General features: G+C 48.7%; 1 protein-coding gene across 2 annotated transcripts; it reads left to right on the top strand.

Annotated features, from left to right (window-relative positions):
- The first annotated feature begins 396 nt into the window (after positions 1-396).
- On the top strand, positions 397-22,282 carry LOC128721594 (tubulin beta-3 chain). Of its 2 annotated transcripts, none has more exons than XM_053815362.1 (4): positions 397-632; positions 19,602-19,710; positions 20,147-20,391; positions 20,463-22,282. In XM_053815362.1, exons 1-4 carry the CDS (start codon positions 576-578, stop codon positions 21,414-21,416), a joined length of 1,365 nt encoding a protein of 454 aa, XP_053671337.1. In that variant the 5' UTR covers positions 397-575; the 3' UTR covers positions 21,417-22,282. The 2 variants fall into 2 exon arrangements, with proteins under 2 accessions (XP_053671337.1, XP_053671338.1); XM_053815363.1 differs by having other exon boundaries at positions 20,150-20,391.
- The last annotated feature ends 544 nt before the right edge of the window (positions 22,283-22,826 follow it).

The following is a 22,826-nucleotide window of genomic DNA, read 5'->3' on the forward strand; positions in this document are numbered from 1 at the left end:
GATCCGTGGGGATGCCGATCGGATCGGAGGATGATAAAATTTCCCCGTAGGCGCCACATTCCGGCCAGTTGCGGTGTGCACGTTGCGTCGAACGGTGGCGTTTTGCTCGTGGAAAAACTCTGCTTCGGGAAAACCCACTCCGGCTCTACTTCCGGTTGCGTTCGCGGTCTGCACGAGATCGCCCGCTCGAGAACACGCTCACTCGCACTAAGCTTACTCTCTTTCTCATCGTCACGGTGGGGTAGCTTTCGTTCGCTCGCCTGGTGAGAGCGGTTTATCTCACACGCACCTCGCGTCTCGGAGGCTCGATCGTTAGTCACTGTCGTTCGGTTGGTTCAGTTAGTTGGAAAGCCAGCTCGTGGTCGGATCGTGCTAACACTCGCTCGACACTCTGTCTCCGTGAACTGCTCGTGCACGTGTGCCCCCTTGGAAAAAGCGTCTTTGTGCCGCCAGGAAAAGCCAAGTGGAAACCAGTGATCGTGATCGGTTGAGTCTGCAGCTGCCCGAGTGCCGCTTCCGTCAAGTCATCCTTCGTCGCGTGGTCAAGGAGGAGGAGTCCTTTTTTTAACGTCAACATGAGAGAAATCGTGCATCTGCAGGCCGGTCAGTGCGGTAACCAGATTGGAGCCAAGGTAAGTGATCATTTGAAGGGCTTTGTTTGAGTGAAAAAAAAATCCTTCAACGATCGAGCACGATCCTGGTTGCTAGTGGTGGACTGTACTTCACGAAGGGCCGTTCTTATCGGGGTATTTTTCTCTCTCATTCATGCACCACTAACTTTCTGATAAATGATTCGGGGAAGTAAAAGCTGCATCGCCGTCCTTCGGGCATTTCTTTTCGTTTTTGAACGCGATAACAACCGAACTCGAGTCTTGCATTTCGCTATTAAATTCTCGACTCGTGCTATCTCGTGCGAGCAGTGACTGATTATTTTCACTAGCTACTACAGCCACTTCCATGTTGCCTGTCGAGCTGGAGTTGGAACTGGAATTTCCGTGGCTCTCCTTCTTCTCTCGGTGGTCTCCTCCCAACCCAGCCAGCTGACCACATCCGGTCCCGTCGGTTTCCCCCATCGGCTGTGTAATCACGGGCCAGTGCGCGAATTGCTTCCCATCGCCGACGGTTTTGCGAAATTGGCCACGTCTTGGGTGCCCGCGGGCCGCTCGATTGGCGTACCCGTTTCCTAATTAACGCCATTGGTTCGGCATGACTGACCGTTGGAAGCCCCCTGGCCGGGATGAAGGCTTTGTGGTTGGTGCCAGCGATTCCGAGCCTCACTGGTACTGAAAGCCAGCGAGGCGAGAACGAACGTTCGCCTGCAGCCCCGGCGATTCTGCAGTGTAACGACCTCCACAGCCAGGGGCCCGCAAGGGGTCTTTCCAGCTGATACGCAAACGCCCGGGTACGGTAGCTTTATCACCCTCGGCGAGTTTCTTTTTGTGCGATTTTTGCCGCCGTTTGCAGTGAAATATGTTTATCTTAAGATTATGCGAATGGTCGCTTCCAGCGCGGAATGCTGGCAGAAGGAACGTGCACCATTCCCGGTGCAGCAGCGTCCAGGCGTCCAGATGTTGGTCTGAGCACGAAGAAATAAAAACCCTGCCCTTGGGTGTGAGATAACAACCTTTCCCGGTGCAGCGTCAGCATCTCTTTGCGAACGTCACACGCTGGCTGTGACTAATTTCTGCGTACTTATTCCTTCAGGCCTGAGTAATGCGCTCTCCGAGCGATAAACTTCACTACATCAAGTGATTTTATTCCTCGAGCACTGCATTATTGTAACAACTGTTTGCTCGACGGCGCTTATCAATTGTACTGTGAACGGAAGAATTAAATGTGGCTCAAGTGGTACGTTTACAATGTGAGAAATGCCGGTTTATGGACGCTGAATAAGCCGCGCAGGCGAACCGTGCAATAGTCCAAAATGTGGATTTGCGTTTAAGACTGCGGTTGATTCTCACCATTTTGGGGTGTGAATTTCACTGCCTTCCTCCTGTTTTTTTTTGCCATCGAATAGCGCAGTGGCACGCATTTCTCGGGTTGCAGACGATATTATCTCTAATCGGACGGGAAGGCAGCTCACGCATGGGAAAATTTTATGTTATTTGACAAACAAAACCGAGAGAAAAATGCAACGCATTAAAGCCAAAATGATAGCGTGACCTCGGGGAGTACACGCGTGTTTTCAAAAACTATATAATAATATCCACGTTGTTCTGGAAAAAATGGAAGAAAATGTTTTGCTTTATTTATTTAGAGTTTTTTCGTGTAATTTGAAGGATGAAGGACTGCTTGGATTTGAAGCACAGAAACAACTACAGTGTGTGCCAAAAAACACGCATCGCAACCTTGACCCTCCCAGTGTCAGTCTTGGATTAGTTTTTTTTTTCCACACCTGTTTCACGTCGCTACTGTTGCGTGTTGATCCAGATACAACCCATTATTCCGCTACCATGCACCCTTGTCAGGCAACCAGAAAACAGGGCTTTTACTCACGCATTTCGCCCGTCCCAAATATTGGGGAGGTTCGCTTCACTTGGGAAGAAAGAAATCCTTTCACCAACCAGCCACACACATACCTGTGATCGTGATCGGATTGCAGTGAGAGTCGAGGATGGGGAACGTTGCGGGAAGTGAGGCTCCGGATAAGTCAGGTGCAAGTCGGGGGGTTTTAGATCATGATTAGTCGGGTGTCAAAACACCATTAATTAAGCCACGCACGGCCCCGTAGCCACGGGAAAGTTTTATGGGCGCCCTTTTTCCGCCCTTTCTCAGATTGGGTACCACTCACCAGCTCACTTGCTGGAGGTTGGAGGGCTTGCTTTCTTCCGATTAACCTTCTCCGGGTTACCCGCCGTGTCGCGACCCTTCGGTGGTACTTTCACCGAAAGAAAAGGGAACCCTCGAAGGTCGATTTCACCCGCGGGTCGATGGGTCACAGCCACCCGTTTCTCGGGTGCTCTCGTTCGATTAGGATCGGATGGAATTTTAAACTGCACTGCCGTGTGATTGCTTCATTTGCTGGAGCTGGACAGCGTTTGCTCGTATAAGGAAGCGTCTGTGCCCGCGGCGATGGTAGAGCTCGTTCTGATTACATAAATAGTGAGCCGGTTCGATTGCGTAGCTGGCCGGTTGCGCTCCATAAACGAGTTTATTTGCGAATTACGCTGGGGAATAGCAACCGAGAAGAGCAGGCAGCAAGAAAAAAAAACTCGCTTAACTCCAAATAGGGCTTCTATCGTTCGCGGTTCGAGGTCAGGGTTAAGTGGTGCTGCATCGATGCTGTTTTAACTGCTGCGAAATTCGCTCAAGAGCTCCCATTATGGGTGGGTAGTCTTGAAGTCGTCAATTTTTGACAGATGGTAGTTCTCAGCCGTACGGTTAAATAAAACATGTTATTGATAATCCAGTTTTCGAAATGACGATGATATATACTTTGACATTGATCATTTAAATTAATCGCAAAAGGATAAAGAAACCATAGAAAACTAAAATCCCCAGTTATCCTTCTAATGGCGAACCAAATTTGCAAGCTTTCGTCTAGTTTCCGCGAACGTTGCTGATTTATTAATCGCTAAATCTACGGGGCAAGAACCTTCGGCAGGGTAACGGTTCCGCTTGAAGTTCAGCAACAACCAAAAAAAAAGAGGCACGTTTGGAGATTTATGGCAAAAACCCCAAAGACACGCCTCTCGGACCGTGCCGGGCAAGTGAATCGTTTTACGGCGTCTTCCACCTGTACGGTTCGGTCGGTTTTGGTTAGTCACTGGGTTCATCAGTCTTTCCTGTGTCTATTTCCCGGACGGCTCGAACAGCGCAAGAAGAAGGAGGAAAAAAAGCGATAAAATGTCTGACCTTAAATGCACCGGCGGCGGCTTCTTCGGGGGGAGTCATTAAACCGTGGCCACCAGAATTCGCGCAAAAAGAGAAAATAAAACACACTAGAATACCCACCGGTGCTCCATCCACAGTGCACATGGTTTCGCGTTTCGTTCGCCCTGGCATAGCCGGAGAGTTAAAGCTAAATGAATCAAAAATTCATCCACGCTCGGTGTGAAACTTCTGGCCGTAGCAAATTCCGGTTATGAGTTATTGGCGTTAAGGCTCGAGGCTCGAGGCTCGATGTGCCAGGTGCTGGCGTAGATTCCGCGATGGTCGGCTGCATCGCCCATTCGTCTATTAGAACGAATTAAAGCGTGCTCGAATCGAACCGGCCCTCCAGAATCGGCCCTTTTGATCGATCTAGCTGGCGGGAGAGCTAATCCCTGGAGTGATCTGACGGCAGCGTACTCCGGTGGAGGCCGCAATTAAGGGCTGAAGGGCCGCCGGGCTTTCACGCTGTTGCAAACGGTGTAATGAACCGATTCCTCAGCCACACGGAGTACGATTTCGTTGAAGCGCGAAACGCTCAACGGAAGCCACCCGGTTCGATGGACTCCCCGTGAGCTACGGACTCAAATAGCGATTAGGTGATCTACTTCTGGTGCGTTATCGCAGGAACTCCACGAACACGTTCTGCGCGTCAGCGAAACATTGAGCGATGAGCTCGATCATGCTGACTTGAGGTCTGTCATTTGGCGTTGACAAATAGAGAAGCAGTTGAGAAGCGCAGACAACGGCTTGGATTGACACACACGCAGATAGCGGATTGTTTGTTGAGGACTAGAAGCGATAAGAATCGATGGCAGCTGTGTTGGATGTCCACCATGTTTGGAAGATATCTAACTGTAATCCGGCTGAAGGTTTATGAAGAAACTAGAACAAATTACCACCATCGTGGAAGAACCTCGAGATATCAGTCACGAAAACCTCCAATTCTAGAAGTCCCTTTTCGGTGCCTTCTAAGGCCACATCACAAGCAGAGATCTAGCAGATCGGTCGTACCACGAACGAACAATTATCGTCTTCATCGCAAAAGCCACTGTAGCGCATGCAACGCTGCTTACTGAAGCATGTCCATAGCCGTTCTAGCTAGAACACCTAAACGCTCTCTCTCTCTCTGACGTTCATCTCGGACAGCTTCATCAGACCCGTGCAGGTCCCCAGTGGTCCGGTTTTTGGGTTTGTTTTTCCCTTCCCCGGGTTTATTCCCCAACCCGCCACAGACAAAACGATCAGCTTCGTTCTAAACAAGTAATTAACATCGATAATTAACTTCACTCTGGCGCAACCCCATGGCTGCCGGCGCGACTTTGTGTGGTCCAGTGTCGACGACGGCGACCTGCCGCTGCCGAGATATGGTTTGACTAAAACGTCGTTTTCTTTCGGTGGCGGTATTTTTGGAAGCACACTACCCGGAAAACTAAACGCCCCGCACGCCGACCAGGCGGAGGTCTTTGGACTTTGGAACCTGTGCGCTTGGCGCAGGCGGTGGCGACGTCGTCCCACGTTCCGTGTGGCGTCTGTCCGGTGTAATTAGTGCAACCGGTTGCGGTTCGGGTCGGATGCATCCACTTTCCCCTTTTCGGGGGTTTTCCCGAGCAAAGGGGTCCGACCCGGGGTGGTGCGTAGGCAAATGTGGCGGCTGGCGCATCATTTTCTTTTGAGCGGTGACACGGAAATGGAACGCAACTTTTGGTGCTTCTGAAAACACCTTCTCATAGCTTCATCGAGGGGTCATTGACCGCCAAAGCCCGGTGCCTCGCTGGGGGTGGATCCTGGGAAGCGGAAGGTGATCTCGGAAAGAAGACCTAAACGTGAAACATGATACACGATCATACACGGGTGATCGACAAGCCGATCGTACGAAGCATAAGCCCCAATTATTGCCGCTCAGAGTTCGCTCGCTAGCGTGCGTTTCGGAGACGGAAACATGAAGGCTGTTTGTCAGGTTCTACGGTGCGATGTACGCAGCTGTCAGACGTGGATTTTGGAATTGGTGGGAGAGACCCGGGAAAGCAGAAAGGCAAGCCTAAACGATTGCTGGAACGCAGAGCACGGAGGCATCAATCGTGGAGATCGACATTCGATGTGTCCCTCCGGGCTAAAGTCGTCATTTGAGGTGCGTGACGCGAATGACAAACGTCAAGATTCGCACGCGTGTCCTTGGCTAGAATTGGCTAAGTGGGTTGCTGATCCGTTCTAGCTAGGGGTAAAAAGAAGCGAAGCAATAACAGCAGACATCACGGATCAATGTCATGGAAGTAAATGTCTTATTCATTTTCTTTTTGCGAATCTTTATTGGCTTGAAAAAAAAGAGAGATCTTAGAGCTACTGTGAGCATCAACAAAGGGTGTCTTTTGCATGTTCAGTCTCGGAATGTTTTGTGGGAGTGGATTCGTTCTCAATTAGCTATGCCATCGACGTACAATCGTATCGTTTCGAGTGGTCTATGATTGAACAATTGTCTAACACTTGGCATTTGATAGTTACCTGCGTAACGAAGGGTTCTTTTCTTTAAGTCTTTCGTTACAGGTTTTCTTTCGTAAATATCTCCACCGTACATGTGTAAAGTTTGAATGAAGAATCGATTCCGCATGAGGTTTTCAACGTCTTTAAATTGTTCTCACCTCATTAGAACCATCTCTAGTTCCACGACGTCTCGCGATGCGCCTTCGGAATGTGTGGCGTACTTAAAAATAGGCAGGTTGACAGCGAACAAGCGTTTAGGTTCATGTAGAACTGCACTTGCTCGTTGCAACAAGCTCAAACTGGCATCCAAAGTACTCCTGTTCGTCATACATTCACTCGGTGTTCGGACGAATGTGTCTGACAAGTTATCATCCGCCGAACCATACGCCAAACGCATTTCACGGTGCCACGTCGTGCGTAGAACACACTGAGTCAAGTGTTGCCATGTATTACTGCCAACAAAACACAGAGGTCTTAAGGGAGAGCATTCTGTAGGAGCTCTAAATTTAGACTTCAGGAACGTCGCCGTTGCAGAGGGCTCGTTTGCCTTCTACGGCTTCCAAAAATGTCACTCTCCCTCCAAGAAATTCGGCACAAACTGGCATGACTACTCGTTAGCGAAGCGCACAGTTTGCTGCAGTCCGGGAGTTTTCCTCTTAGCCAACCCAACTCTGGCACCGTTTAGCTGGCATTTCGCGAACGACTGAACGTCCCATGATTCGTGTTGCTTTGAAGACTAAAAATATAACTTCATCCCGCGAGTCTGGACGCGCGCATCTACTCTTGGGGACGCCTCGATAGCGTCGACCAGAGGGACCATGATTAAACACGAGCTAATTGCCGAGCGTTGTTGCGTTTCCACGGAACTGTGACTCACGCCGAGCGGGTCACGGCGATAGGAGCACACGCACGCGAAAGAAAGCGCAACCGCGTGGTCTGATTTGTGGCCCGTTTGTCGGCGCGAGGCGCAACGAAGCAACGACTTTAATTTAATTTGATACAATTAATTAAACTTTCCCCTCCAGCCGCGAACCAGCACTTGCTCAGTCGCTGCCAAGCCGGGTCTCAGTGTGACGATTGATTGTACCTTTTGTTGGTCACAAAACCGGGCGACCATCTCGTGCGGCTTCTTATCGCGGATGTCGTGATGATCGTGGTTTCTGGTGCTCGCGAAAGCGCTAGATTCCAATTGAAGCCTGGCCCTATCGGGGTCAGACCACCGAATTGGCGTGAAGAGCCACCGGCGTACGATCGGACGATCATAATCAGCTGCTACGGTTCTGCTTCGCCGGCAATGTGCCTGCTGTACGATCGATGAACTCGCCGTTATGCTTCGGTGGAAAAAGAACCAAACCACCGGCATTTCGGTTTCATGCTCCTGTTGCCTCCGTTTGCAGAAAGCCGAGCGATTCCGGTGCACTTTTTCTACGGTTTTAAGATTGCTTCCGACCGCTCGACGGATGCCAATTTCGCAAACAAGCTGCCCGCGCGCTTTTTAGCGCGCTTTCGGTCTTATCGATTTGCCGGTCGGTCGCGGGTATGTTTTTTCGCAAATGGATTTGGCCCCCATTCGGGTGCATTATGAGTTCAGTGGGGCTGATGAGTAGTTTGGGGTTTGTTGCCTTTTTGATTTTTGATTTTCGACACACACACACACGAAAAAAAATAAAGCAATAACAGCCCAGATAAGAGGAGGATGTGGGCTGAAACATGAAGCGAAATGCATAATTTAACGATTTCTTGTTCGTTTCTCTTTCTTCTCTAATTACAGGTAAGCACGCTGGAGAGGCTTTTAGCTAGAAAAATAAAAGCGCAGAAAAAAAGCTCTCGGAGACGCCTACTTTGATAGGCAAACATTGGGTGTTTTAAATGATTTACCACCGGAACAAGGTACGGTATTTATTTGATGGTACGCGATGCGCTTGTAATGTACAAAAAGAAAAGGAAAAAAAGGTAACTGCTACTCGGGTAATCCCCCCCCCCCCCCATCGGGAAATTGCCGCCTGGTCGCGCCGTGGCACAAGCGGGCAGGGAATATTCGCGCTTGGGAAAGAGCGAAGCAAATTCATTATCTCGCTCGAGAGCTCTAATTTGTTTCCGCTTCCCATTAACAATGTCATCAAACAAGCGAGTGCCGGTGCGGGTTCGCTTTGTCGCCACCGCATTATTTTACTTTTCCTTCTCATCCCACCACGAAACGCACGCGAAGTGTAGCTAACCATGCTCGCTGGACCGCAACATAATTCACGCGCGCCACCGCATTTGGTGCATTTAATCCGGCTTAGCGTGCTAATGCCTGCTGAAGGAGCTACTCCCGGGGGACACTTTTTCGATGGTGCGGTGCATGAGAAAAGTAATGGCACGTAAATGAGGCACAGACGGATCAAGGGGATCAGCGTGTGAGCCACGATCACGGAACGTAACAAACGGCTGCCTTCGCCTCATAAAGGTTGCCCGCGATCGTGGGGGTGATGAAAATGCGCAATAGTTTTATCTGCCAGCATTAATCAACCCACGGGGTGGCAAGTTGATGGTGGATGTTTTCAACCCAAAGTAGAAGTCTTTTCGCATGCACAAGCTGGAGATCAACCATGCACGGGTTAACCTTGAGCGATTATTATCACGATCGCATCGATCGTGAGTTTATGAACCTTGGTGGAAAGGTTTGGCTTTGATCGCGATCTCCATTTTCTCAAAACCGGGTCTCCTTCCGCTCGATTTAGTGAACCTGTCAGGTCGAATAAGTGCACGCGTCTGGTCGCGTTTGATCTGTCATTTCGGAAAGCGTTGACAGCTCACTTTCCAGCATTGTGAAGGATTGCGAGTGCATATTTTATCTAAGCCTCATTTTGTGCCTTCCTTCTCAAGGCGGTTGGTTCCTTTCGTTTTCAAAGTGGCTAGACACCTGCCTTGATTTATATCACGGCCCTCGAGGAAGGTTGAAGAGATGCACACACAAAAAAAACAAACCAGCAAACCAACGGAGACTCACGCGCGCATTCGAGCTGTCTGTGTGCCGGGAAAGCGAAAGTCTAATAGTGTACCGGCACCGGATGTGTTGCACGCAGCTGAGAAGAAAGGCTACTTCCGGTGGCATTTATTTGACCGTTTCCCACGGTAACTTCAATTTGCGATCGCACACATAATTGGATGTTCGTTTGGGTGGATTTTTTCTGCTTCTTTTGCTTCCTCTCCGAAGACGACAGAAGAGGGCAAAAAGCGCTCGTTGGAAAATCATCATAGCAGAGGTAATTATAAAGCCTAGCCTGATTATCGCGAACGGTTTCGATCCCCAAATGTGCTACACACATGCACCAAACCTGCCAACTCGAGGAGCTTACCCAAAACGGTAAGAATCTGCACGGTTCGCCCGAAATGAGACGTGGCGTGGAAAAGACGAAAAACCAATCAAGCTGAAGGTGGAGAAAACGGTCGAATTGAATTTCGCCGCCCGCTGAGCGGAACATTGAAACATCGAGATCAGTGATCGTTGTTTTCGCGATGTTTTGTTTTTTTGCGGTACCGTTTTGTCTAATTTGTTGCCACTTTTTTTTGCAAACAGCACACAGGTCGCTGTTGCAGACGAAGCACCGGTTTTTCTCGAACCGCGAGTCACGTTTTACCCCCCCGGTGGAGTTAATTGTCGCATCGTGATTTCGTTTCCGCCCAACCGGTACCGCACTCGAGCGATTTGCGAGTTGATTCGGCAGCGGTGCCGGCGCTGAAATTGGAAAATCAGGAAAACGGGGACAGAGCTAGGAGTTTCCGGTGGCGTGGCCAACGTCTGCGAATTGGAAAGCTTCACTGGGTGGCCGTTTTGTTTGCCAATTTTGGGGAAGCTGAGCACGGTATTAGCAGTAAAGACGTCATTGGCCGTGTCATTCGGGCGAATGGCTTATTTGCCCCCCGGAAAGCATTTTCCACCGTTTTCTATTACGAATCTCTCCCACTGGGTGGTGCGCTTGGGTGAAACATATCGTTTGGCATTTGTAATGAGCTATGAATGAATTAGTTTTTATTAACGCGAGTGCTTTTGGTTAATAATTCCATCAAACACGCAGCTATTGGTGTGCTAATGGTGCTGTTTGCTTCGGATGGTTTAATCCCGCGGAATCACGCCAACCACGAAGCAGACGATCGCTATCGCAAAACTGCAAACGGAACCACGGATCCTGGCGCCTCGCAACGGGACCGATAGCGGGAGCCCATTGGGATGAAGTGTGGCTTGTGCACAATTAATTGATTCGCGTGTCTTAACCCACCGTTGGTCCCGTTGTGGTGTACGAATCGTTAACGTTTCCGATCGATTTAACTTCGTTGCGGGCAATTTAGCTATCCCCGGGGCTAAGGGTTTTACAGCAGGAGAAAGCAACAGCAGTAGCGTCGGAATGTGGCCGAAAAACAATTGACCAAAACCATGAGCCGACAATTGATTCCTTTACCTTTACGAGCTCCGTGCTTGAAGCGTTTGCAATTTCGCTGTTTGTTTGTTTGAATGCGCCGCGGGCCAATAATCCGCAACTCGTTCAGGCTTCATTCATCAAATTCGGAGCTCTTACAGGGAAAGCCGTAAGCGGGTCAATCGCGTCATGAGATTGAAAGAAAAAAATTTGCACGACATGCCCTTCAAAAATCGCTTCCACGGGTAGGGAAAATCCCGCAACGGGATCCCGCAAGCTGCCTGTACTATGGGAGGAATTTTTTCTCGCTTATCCCGGTTAGCTTATTCGCAGCGTCCAGCCATCATCTGCTGTGCGAATTCGACATCTCCAGTTGTTCGTGTTACACTTTTTTAGTTGTTTGTTAGCTCGGTTGTCTTTGCTTATGTGCTTGGGGAGGCTTTCAGCGGGCTCGGGAGATTGAGTTCAACGACGCGCCGTGTAACGAGACGGGAGAGAAAACTTGACCGAAAGGCAACTGAAAAGCTCCATTGTCGAATTAGAAATGGCAAACAGCCGATGGGGGGATGAGGAAATGCGCACCGTATTAATGACACGGTTGGTGCCTCAGCTGGTGGACTTTCGTGAGTACGCGGAAAAAGAAGCAAAAGTAGAAATAAAACTCTCTTTACACGCGGCCAACGAGCCACCGATGCTGACAAATCAACGTCATCAAGCTCGCCAGTGGGAGCTTTTTTCTCATGGATCGGATTTTCTTTACACTCTTCAGCTTTTTTATTTCTTTCCTATCAGCTTTTCGCCAACCAGGCTAGCCGTCATGTCAGCCCGTGGATAAATATAATAAGCATTCCCTTGTAGCGTCCTCCTACACATCGAAAGATCGAACCCGAGCGAGCGTATCGAAAGGGGCGGGAACATAAGAAAAGAGAGAAAAAAAACCTACATGATTAAGCCGGCGTACATGGAACCGATTTTCACTCCCCACCCAGCGGTCTCCGATGAAGCGGGAGGTGGAAAATCCATTAATTATTGAACTAATTGCTCCTGCGAGTGTGAAGTTGGGGGCGGGTGTAATCACCGTGGCGAATGTGGGTTACACCATTACACTGCGCACCGGGCAATTATGACGGATTCCCATCCTTTGGCTGGACCGGGATTGGAATTTTGATCGATTTGATCGACGCTGCGCCTCTCCCGTGACCGTCGGTGGAAAAAGTGTGGGAGACGTTCGCACGTGGTGTCGTGATTGAGGTTACGTTTCCAGGTGAAATATGAGCCGGCTGTTAAGCAGGCGATCTTATCACGATCGTGCTGGGTTTTGTATCACTTTACAACTTATTTTAACCACAAAAAAAGTCTTCCTTTCTATTTCTGGTGGTTGGGTGTGAGAAATGCACTACAACGGTGAAAAAGATGAATGAAAAATGGCCGAATTAAAAACGAACTGATGCATAAATCAAAAATCCATCGTCACTTGGACATTTATGGGCACCACTTTGGCTGGTTCCCGGTACCGAAATGGAAATTCGGTACATTAATTAAGAGAATGGCACCTCGCCGGACTTTCTACCATCTTTTTTCCATGGAATCGAGTGTATTTAATTTCCACCACCGACGACGACAGGCTCGGTTACGGCGATAATTATGATATCGTCCCGTCAAACGGCCCGCTGCATTTGCATTTTAATCCGATACGCGCGTTTGTGCGCTCCCTTTCGCCCAATATTTATGAGGTGTGAAGCCAGCGAACGAAACCGCTGGCTCGTGGTTCGTGAGGATCGAGCTTTTCATTAGCTGGAAAATTTCAATTTAAGCTACGAGATCGTTACGCGGACACGACAGTTGATTGCGACAGTTATTTATGATGAGTGGTGTGGCTAAAATGGTGCAGCTTTCGTTTGATCGATTCGATCGCGTCTGGGCAGGAAGCAGGAAATCATATTTTAACGTTACCATTCGGTAGTTGGAAGCCTCATTCTTTCAGGGGGACAATTTAAGGTAACGACTGGAAAGTCGGGCGCAGGTTTTATGTCTCCCCGCGGAAAGTCTGGAGAAAAGCATCCACATCCGGCGGGACTCTCGCGGGACGTGGATAGTAAAACAAATGTAGGAAGAAATTAATTTCACCACCGAAACCGTTAGAGTGCGTTCGAAGAAATTGTCCCAAATTTGAGCACCGCTTTCAAGCAGTTCGGGATTTGTTTTTTTTTTCTTCACTTCTCCACCCGTAGCTGTGAGTAATTTACGAGCGACAAATAATTTACAAAAGCTCTCTGCCTGGAAGCTTCACGTTCCAGGTGGGAAAAGAAAAATCTGTCACTCGGAAACTAAAACTAGCACCCTTGCGATGATGCTCGATGCACGATAAAGTTCTCGAATGTTTCTTCTAAAGCACCACCCATCGTGAAGATCGTGGGGTGTTTGTTCAGCTGTTGAAGGAAGTCATCGCAGGAAGCGTCTCAACACCGAACGGATCGGGCGGCCGATCATCAGGAACCGCTACTTCTTTGGACGTTAAACTGAATTAAATTGCACTCATTACACTAATTGCGGCACGGTCGGTCCGCTGGCGCAGCTCGAGGTCGATCCCTTCGAGTTCCGGGACGCTCGACTGGGGAAGTCGTTTCACACAAAGTGAGAGAAAGACAGAAATAAAATCTATCGTGTGGAGCGAACATGAGCCCAGCTGACAGGGAAGTAGACTTCGAGAGCCACCGAAATCGGTCATGCTGCGCTCCTGTGGCCGACATCACCGGGATGCGTATCGGTTAGGGGTGGAAAATGGAATAAAAACCAGGTTTGTAAGACACCTGCTTCTTCTTACAACGCTCTTCTGGTTGCGATCGTGTACGCGAGATCAGGCGAGATTACCGCTGTTCCGTGGCCGAAGATTGATGTTCCGTATCGCGTTCGCGTTTATGTGGGTTTATGAAAATGTTCTGCCCATTGTCGTTGTCGGGTTTTCTTTTCTTGCCTGCAAGACGGACGTTTATCGTCGTTTCGGGCTCACATTACACATTGCCGAACGAAGAAGCTGTAGTTTGGGCGATCTTTCTCGCCGGATGGTGGTAATTTTGCTCTAACGATCGTGGCCATTTCTCCCGATCAGCTGGGATGGCCAGTTGCTTTCTTTCCGTAAGCTGATGGACAGAGTGTCGCTGCTATTTTATGGATGGTCATTTCTCCAAACGGTTTTGTGGGTTCATAAAACGAAGATAGATGGCAATGTGTGATGAAGCAGTAAGATCGGACGTGCGAGATATTAGTATAGTTAGGCCCGGGATTTAAGAGTGAATTTGAGAATACAAAAGATAACTATCAGAGCTTATGAAATTGAGAAACAACTGATATAAATAATAATTAAAGTTGCAAAAAGATTCACATTCTGAAGTTCAAGCATCTTAAGCTTCATGGGGATGAAAATAGTCCAAATTAGTCATATGAAGAACCAAACAATAGATTATTCTTATTTAAACGTTTGGCATCATTAAAACAGTTGTGCAAACAATTGCTCAATAAAGTCCATGACTAACTGTTAGCCCATCTGCACAAATGCGAGCCCCGCCCGGGACATTTGTATTAATCACACTGGCATGACACATATTAACTGTGCCTTTAGCTAATTGCTCATCGAGCATGGTACCATCAGAGCAGCCAGACGCCAGCAGAAACCAGCAGCCACAATTGCTCGCGACCGATTTGTTCGCCATCCGGCGCACATTCTTCCACAATCGAGCTCGTTTAGCGTCGCGCCGGTTCATTTCACGGCGGGCGTTAAATTCCGCCATGAAATCGGAGTTCAAGCGTTCCACATGCGCAGATGATGTCTTTTCTTTTCTCCGTTGCCTTGGCTGGGTTTGGCCGGGATTCAGCTTTCGTTTCGGAGGAGAAAAAGTCGCGATCGCAGACAATAATACCTCATCGGTGGTGGCGACGATGGAGACATTCGCGACGTATCGCATTTCCAGCGCCATTCTTGTCGGCATTCTCGACCAGCGGCGCTGAACACAGCCGACCGTGAAGTCTCGTCAGCGAAAGTGCGAATGGTCCCCCCCGCTGTTTGAAGCCCTTGTGAAGAATGACAAATGAGATGGGGTTTGGGGTGAAGCGAGCAGAAGAAGAACACGTACAAAGGGAAGCTGGAACCATCGGTTGCATTATGCTCGAGAATGATTGCTATTTTTCGCTCATATTTCCGAAGTGGAAATTAGGATGGAAGAAAGCAAAAGAACACTTCTGCCATACGTCGTTTGCTCGACGGAAGCGTCTAGTGTTGCTTCGATGCAATATTGCACCGGCTTTTAGCATAACGATGGAAATGTTGAAAATAAACAGAACGCAAAAAAAGGGCCCTTCCCTAACGCTCCAGCCGGTGCCGGCCGGCAAAGCGAGGGTAACATTGTTGCAGTTTTATGCATTCCACGGCGGCTGACCTCCGATCGGGTTCGATCATCCACCCTCGATGGGTTCAAGCGAGAAGATTGAAGTTGTGTTTGCACGTTTGAATGCACCAAGTGCAGCTGCCCGGTGCAACGTTTTGCAGACAACGTTGCAGCGAGGAAATAAAGAAACGTGATCGTCCGATTTCAAGAACGAACAAGATCGTCATATTTCGAGAACGGCGAATGGAAAAAATGATTTTTAAGCAGCTCAAACCGGTGCTGATCTGAGCCGACATAATTTTACAATAAATCATGATCACTAAAAGCTAGCAATTAGCCAGTTTGCGTAGTCAGCAGGCTCTCTTTTTCGGTTTTCCTCGAGGTGCAAATGGATCTAAATAGACGTTTAATTTCCTGGCCACGACTCCCCGATAGATTTCTCATTTAAACGATATAAATCATCATCGGCGAACCGGTAAATCTTTGCCCGATCGGTCATAAAACCCAGCCATCATGATTCATCGCCCCGAGAACGATGCTTTACTACGATGCACCGGCCCAGCCCTGCAGGGTACGAACGCATTTAACGAGCGCATTCGGACCCTTTGATATTTCCGCGTTTGCGTTCGCGAGCGCGCGTCTGCATCATGTAATAACTTTCTCGCTTATCGCATCGATCATTGGACGCCGCGATGGCGCAAAGATGAGCTCGCGCACGAGCGCACGCACGTCGCAGGCCATAAATTATGCTGCCGCGTCTAAAAATACTAATAAGCCGCATGGGCCGCCCGGGCCCCGGTGTGGCTTGAGCTGGCTCTGCGGTGGTGCATTTCGGTGCGGGAGAATTTCGACTGCAGTTTTGCCGCAAGGTTGCGGTAGAAGTTTTTCGGAAGGACAGGGGCGCAATTTCGACTGCTTTGACAGATGCCTCGTGCTTGGGATGATGTGGATTTGGTGTGCTGAAAATAGGCGATGCTAACCTGATGGGAGATGGGAAAGATAAACCACAGGATGCTGCTGGTCCGTGGTCAAACCCGTGGACAATGACCCCGGGGTGAGCGAGGGTGAATGACCTTTCGGAAAGGTACTTGCATGTTCAGATCGAAACCCATCTGATGTGGAAGATCTTTGAGAAGAAAACCTTAGCAATCTGATGTCCACCACAATCTCATACCTCGTACAGGTTTCTGAGAGTGGAGCTATAAATTGGTCTAGTCACGTGCGATGGCTCCACTAACGGTGCGTTTTCTGTGCCGGAAGCAAGTTTATTGTCCTGCATAAGTCGCTAGTTTTAAGGAGGCCAGCGGCCACACTAAGCTGGCTGCCCTAATTGCCCGGGGTTTAGAAGTAACGAGTATTATTCGCTATCACCGGTGACATCACAATCGCGTTTCGTAAAGGTGTTCTACGAACGACATAGAATTGATCACTTAGTTTGGAAGGCTTACAAATGATCTACCACGATGGTTGGCTTGGTATGGAACCGTGCAAGACCTCCAACGCTCACGTACGCTAAAGACGACCTCACGGTAGAATTAACCACAGAGTCACGTAAAACCCATCCAACGATGGTATTCTAATGATTGTGGGGTGTACAAAAATGTGTGCATCCAACGAGGACATCCAGACGGTGGAGAAACCTCCCTACCATTCCCTCATTGTCTTTATGTAAATCAATGACACAGTTCCTCGATGGCGTTACCAGCGAGACCACACGAAACCAACCTTCCTCGTCATCGGAAGTGACAGTTATGTAGTAACTCGAGTTGCAGCATAGTTTTTGGGGGCATGCGAGATCCCACCCAGCTAGCGGATTCCAGCACGCCAACTGTACTCGTTTTGGATACTTTTCGGCAACATAGGACGCCGAAGGAAAGCGAACAACTCGTCAGCAGGAACGGAAGCCAGAGCCACGTTCATCCAGTCCATGGAACGATGCGTTTCACGTACCTTTAGGGCTACCGGCAAAGAACTCACGCTAGCTTTTGGCAGGCGGAACGGTATTTTGGGGCGGGTATGTTGAATTCCGCTAAAACAATCATACATGGAGCAGTAAATTATTTTGTCACGCGCTGTTAGGCAGTGCGTGCGCGGATATATTACACGTCTTTCTCCGCTTTAGGCTCCGCTTTTTTTCGGGAACAGAAGTGAATATGACGGTGGAAACGGGGGAGGATCCAAAAGAAATGATCTACTTGAAATTTCTTTGAAACAGGCAAGCATGACAGCAGCTCGATTGGAGCTAGCCAAGAATTGTTTTACGATTGTGTGATTCCATAAGCCCCAACCGGTTTATGGTCTCTGATGAGGTCTGGTGATTTTGAAGTTCTTGTTATGGGCATTGAAAAATTCAGCTTTTATAAGGCGATGTTGTGGAAGAATTGTAAAGCAAGGTACAATTTATGATGCTGTGGAATGTTTTCTGATAATTAAGACAGAATATTCATTTAGAAGAAAGGGCGCTAAATAAACAACGTCTTCCTTCAAAATTGCTGCCAGTCTAATTATAAAGATATTGAATTCTCATCTCTTGTAGCCTCACCATTTTTAACAGGAAACACCTTCCAAACGCCCTACGAACAGTTTGTTTCAAATTAGAACTTCGTCACTTCCGTGGCGTCGCCCTTAGCGCCTGAGAAGTGCAGCCAGCCCGGTAACCAAAACAATGCGTCGAGAAAAGAGTTATCGCTTGACAGCCGAGAAAAAAAAATGCCCTCCAAAGCATGGGTATCTTGGATTTCCGAGATTTCGGTGCAGCGGATCGAAGGGCCATTTGTTTAATTTTTCCTCTATTCGGAAAAGACAACCCTTTCGTTGAGGGTTTATTTTTGGTCGATGGTAGCTCTGTTGCTGACCAGCTTCCGGGAACCAGAGCGTCGAGATCGGATTTCGATAGCGCAGCCAGGATTTATGGTGCGCTTTCGCGAGTGATATGCTGTCACTTCCGCACCGTTTTAGGATGTCAGCGCGGTGTCAACCTGCGGCTACGCTTTCCTTGGTCCTTACGTTCAATCGCGTTAGAACTGGCGGTTGCGTAATAGCCCAAAGGTTTGTCCGGTCTCAGGTGGCAACCTCGAATGCAACGAAAACAAATCATTCGGTCAATCCCGGGCTGGCCGCTGTCAGCGGAAACACCCAAACTGAAACTCAAACTCTCGAGCAACGTCTAACGCCCGGAAAAGCCCCATCACACCCGTGAATGGAGTAGGATTTCCCCGGTAGTTTCCACTCCCATCCCGGGGACTAATTGACGATCGCTGTCACCGTGGGCCGATGACAAAGCGCATACGGCGGGGCCTTTGGTGCACACCCGGGAGCCCCGAGGCTTATTTATAGCACCCGCGTTGGAGAGCGGTGAATGTGCCGCTGCACTTTGGTATCCATTTTATTTTTAAAGACCCCCACTTAATGGCTCCCGGTCGGTCGTGGCGTCGGAAGCCACGGAACCGCAGCCAAACGACTCGCCCAAGTACCGCACGAATCGTTAAATCTAATTTTTATTTTTATGAAAATGTTAACAAGCCCTCTTGTGGTGGTGGCGTCCTGCAACGATGTCTCTCACGCCGGGAGTGGCTTCTCGGAGATCGATACCCGTGGGTGTGAGCCTGGGACACCGATTATGGCCACCGCGGATTAGATGAATTGCAGGCGAGCCCGGCAGGAGTAGTCGAGCCGCTCGATCTCAAGTGTTTGTTTGAATGGGTTGTACCGGTCGTAAATATTTTCCTTTGAGGACCGGAAAACTGCACCGAGTGGGAAGCGTTTTTCCTCGCGCCCCTTTTTCGTGCGCGATGAATAATGGTCAATATTTCTTCGCTGTCACCATGGTTCGATTGAAATGAATTTGGGAACTTCCCGATGGTTTGTGGTGGTTGGAAATTAAAATCCCTTAGGAAAAATGGGCCGGGATGGACGCTAATGGGGTCGCGTTTTGCGTTTCGCTCGCTCGATCGCACGCTGTAGTAAGTTATATTTTAATGATCTCATACGGAAGTGCTGCATGACACACATCTTGAGTATTTGAAGAGCTCGAGGGCGTAAGAGGTCATCGGCATCCTTTGGTGTATTTTTCTACGATATTAAACTTAATTTTATTAGCCAGCTGAGGCTGAGTCCGATGGCGTAAGCCAAACATATGGTTCGATTTGCAACGCTCTAATGGGCCGTGTTGGGTTCGATTTAACTATCGGCTTCCGCTCGTCTGAAAGCGCTTACCGATTTATTACGCACCGTAAATGGTGGGAAAGAATCGAGGGTTCGGCATGAGGCACTGTTGGCCGCATCTGGGTGACGCCGTTTTTAATGTCTTTTTAAAATTAGATGCAATTTAATGGATGACAGACTGCAGCGTGCCGTTTGTGATTGATTTTTGAGCATAAACTGTAAACTTTCTGAGAACTCAATCAGCAATAATGAAGTAGTTCACTATGAGCTGGAACTGATCTCTGTTTTCCTCGTTCTGTTTCAGTTCTGGGAGATCATCTCGGAGGAGCATGGTATTGACGCTACCGGTGTCTACAATGGAGAGTCGGATCTGCAGCTCGAGCGCGTGAGCGTGTACTACAACGAAGCCTCAGGTGAGCTATCCAAAAGCGACAGATTTCTAAAGCAACAGACGAACTAAAACCAGAATCAGCACGACACCCTCGCTATGTATTGCATCGATTTAAACCGAGATGGAAAGTGCGAAGAAGATCAAAGACACGTCGCTGTGCTTCCAAGTGCTTGTTCTGAGGTTGACTCATCATCCTGCGGCGAGCAAGTCTGTTGTTAATGACTTCCGGTGGTAGAAGCGATAATAATTAGAATGCAATACAGAGCGATAGGCCAGCCGCGAAAGTTGGCGCATCAGAGAGGAGAAAAACGTGTGCAGAATTGCATCGTGTTGCAATGCGCGTGAGTCATGGCGTGTCATGGTGGACTTTGGTGCTGGTTCGTGGTTTGCTGTTCACCGCGGAAGTAGCACATCTTATAATTCGCCGCGTGTTTGTCGGCAATGTTGGCTCTTTTTAGCAGTTTCACGGGCGTCCGGTGGCAAGTATGTGCCGCGTGCCATTCTGCTCGATCTGGAACCGGGTACGATGGAGGCGGTCCGTTCTGGTTCGTACGGCAAGCTGTTCCGTCCGGACAACTTCGTGTTTGGGCAATCTGGAGCTGGCAACAACTGGGCGAAGGGCCATTATACCGAGGGTGCTGAGCTGGTCGATGCCGTGTTGGATGTTGTGCGTAAGGAGTGCGAGAACTGCGACTGTCTGCAGGTGAGTTGGGTGCACGGGCTTTCGGACAGCTTCAGGAGGATCCTTACGTTGCGTTTATGATGTCGTTTTAGGGATTCCAATTGACGCACTCGCTTGGAGGTGGAACCGGTTCCGGTATGGGTACGCTGCTTATTTCGAAGATCCGCGAGGAGTATCCGGATCGGATCATGAACACGTACTCGGTCGTTCCATCCCCGAAGGTGTCCGATACGGTGGTTGAACCGTACAACGCCACCCTGTCGATCCACCAGCTGGTGGAGAACACCGATGAGACGTACTGTATCGATAACGAAGCGTTGTACGATATCTGCTTCCGCACGTTGAAGGTGCCGAACCCGAGCTACGGTGACCTGAACCATCTCGTCTCGCTGACCATGTCGGGCGTGACCACCTGCCTGCGATTCCCGGGTCAGCTGAACGCTGATCTGCGTAAGCTGGCCGTCAACATGGTGCCGTTCCCGCGTCTGCATTTCTTCATGCCTGGTTTTGCCCCACTGACGTCTCGTGGATCGCAACAGTACCGCGCACTGACCGTGCCGGAGCTGACGCAGCAGATGTTCGACGCTAAGAACATGATGGCTGCCTGTGACCCGCGACATGGACGTTATCTGACAGTTGCCGCCGTTTTCCGCGGCCGTATGTCGATGAAGGAGGTCGACGAACAGATGCTGGCGGTGCAGAACAAGAACAGCAGCTACTTCGTCGAGTGGATCCCGAACAACGTCAAGACCGCCGTCTGTGATATCCCACCGAAGGGTCTCAAGATGTCGTCCACCTTCATCGGCAACACGACCGCCATCCAGGAGCTGTTCAAGCGCATTTCGGAGCAGTTCTCGGCTATGTTCCGTCGCAAGGCTTTCTTGCATTGGTACACGGGCGAGGGCATGGACGAGATGGAGTTCACCGAGGCCGAGAGCAACATGAACGATCTCGTGTCGGAGTACCAGCAGTACCAGGAGGCCACCGCGGATGACGAGTTCGAGCAGGAGGACTGCCAGGACGAGATGGAAGGCGAGTGCGTTTGAAAAGTGTCGAGTAGCCCGTGACCAATGCGCACTTCCTGGCTTTGGCATTTTTTTTATTATTTATTAAAATTTTCGTAGCTAGGCAAACGATTTTATATTCCGTATACCGGAGACTGCATGTGTGTAAAGAAACGTTAACATAACATAAACGAAGAAAAAAAAAAGTGCATAAAGTATCATAAGAACCTACTCGATTGATCGTTCGATCATGCCTCAAGATCTTTCCGCGAAAACGAATACGAAGCGAACGCAAACCACTCAATATCATCTTGGATCTCAAGAGAGGAACTATTTCAGAGGGGATTTTGTAAATTCTACACGACTAGCCAGACAGGGACTACCAAATAGAACCGATCCGTTGAGGACGGTGGGAAAGGTTACGCTTTCTTGGGGACGGGAAAAACGGCTCCTGGCCGTGAGTGGGCTCCAGCAGAGTTTCTCGATACTGGAGAAATCACCTAGAGTCCCGAACGAACGCGAGTAAACACATCGCACACGAATACGGTGGAGGAGGATTGTTTTTCATACCCATCCCTGAAACGCGCTCAATTAGTACCCGAGATAGTGCCTCTTGAGCGTGCAAGATGAAGCGAATATGAGCAGTGGCTGGACACTACCGGACATGACGTACGAATTAATGAAACGCTGATCTTACATTTGATTAGAAGTTATTAGAAGACTAGACCTCTTGACTTATCCGTAGACAATCCGTCGCGTGCAGACACAGAGCGGTTGCCTTGGCGGTTGGGTTTATTTGCCAGCCAAAATGGCATCGGATGAAGACCTCGAAGGCGAGATTGTAAAGAGGTGCGGCAGTTGTAACCATACCGGCATATCGTTGAACGGTGACCGTCAAGCAAAATATATCCTCATTATTTAAATCATATAGATGTTCTGAAATGGTGGTGTATTTTTTCTTCGCTTTATTGAGATAACAATCCAGAGAAACTGCACTAGCTGGAAAAGGATGTCCATTTAATTCTATTGTGTGGATTCTTAAGCATTTTGGTAGGTATTATAATAATTTGTAACTGTTTAAATGACAGTATAATTCTACTAAACTATATTGCGAAAAGGCTCATAATAATATAATTTAAATTTCTACTAGGATAGGCTTAAGATACTACACACCCTTGTGCAACAATTGCATATCTATAGGCGTTTACTGGTTACCTTGTGAATTGAAACGTTTCGTTTGATTGCTTACTTTTATTCAATCAGGAGTTGCTAGAATAATGATAATATTATGTAAAAATCATTGAAAGGGATGGGCCTTTAGTTCAGAAGGTAGTAAAAGTATAATAATTAAAAGCTTCTTCACATTTTACAAAATTGTTTAAATGTCTTCAAATTCGAAGCGTTTTTCAGTCTTGCATGCAATCTATTTTCTTCTATACAAAGAAAGCTTAT

The sequence above is a fragment of the Anopheles nili genome, chromosome 2 (genome assembly GCF_943737925.1).
Source record: "Anopheles nili chromosome 2, idAnoNiliSN_F5_01, whole genome shotgun sequence".
Lineage (NCBI taxonomy): Eukaryota > Metazoa > Arthropoda > Insecta > Diptera > Culicidae > Anopheles > Anopheles nili.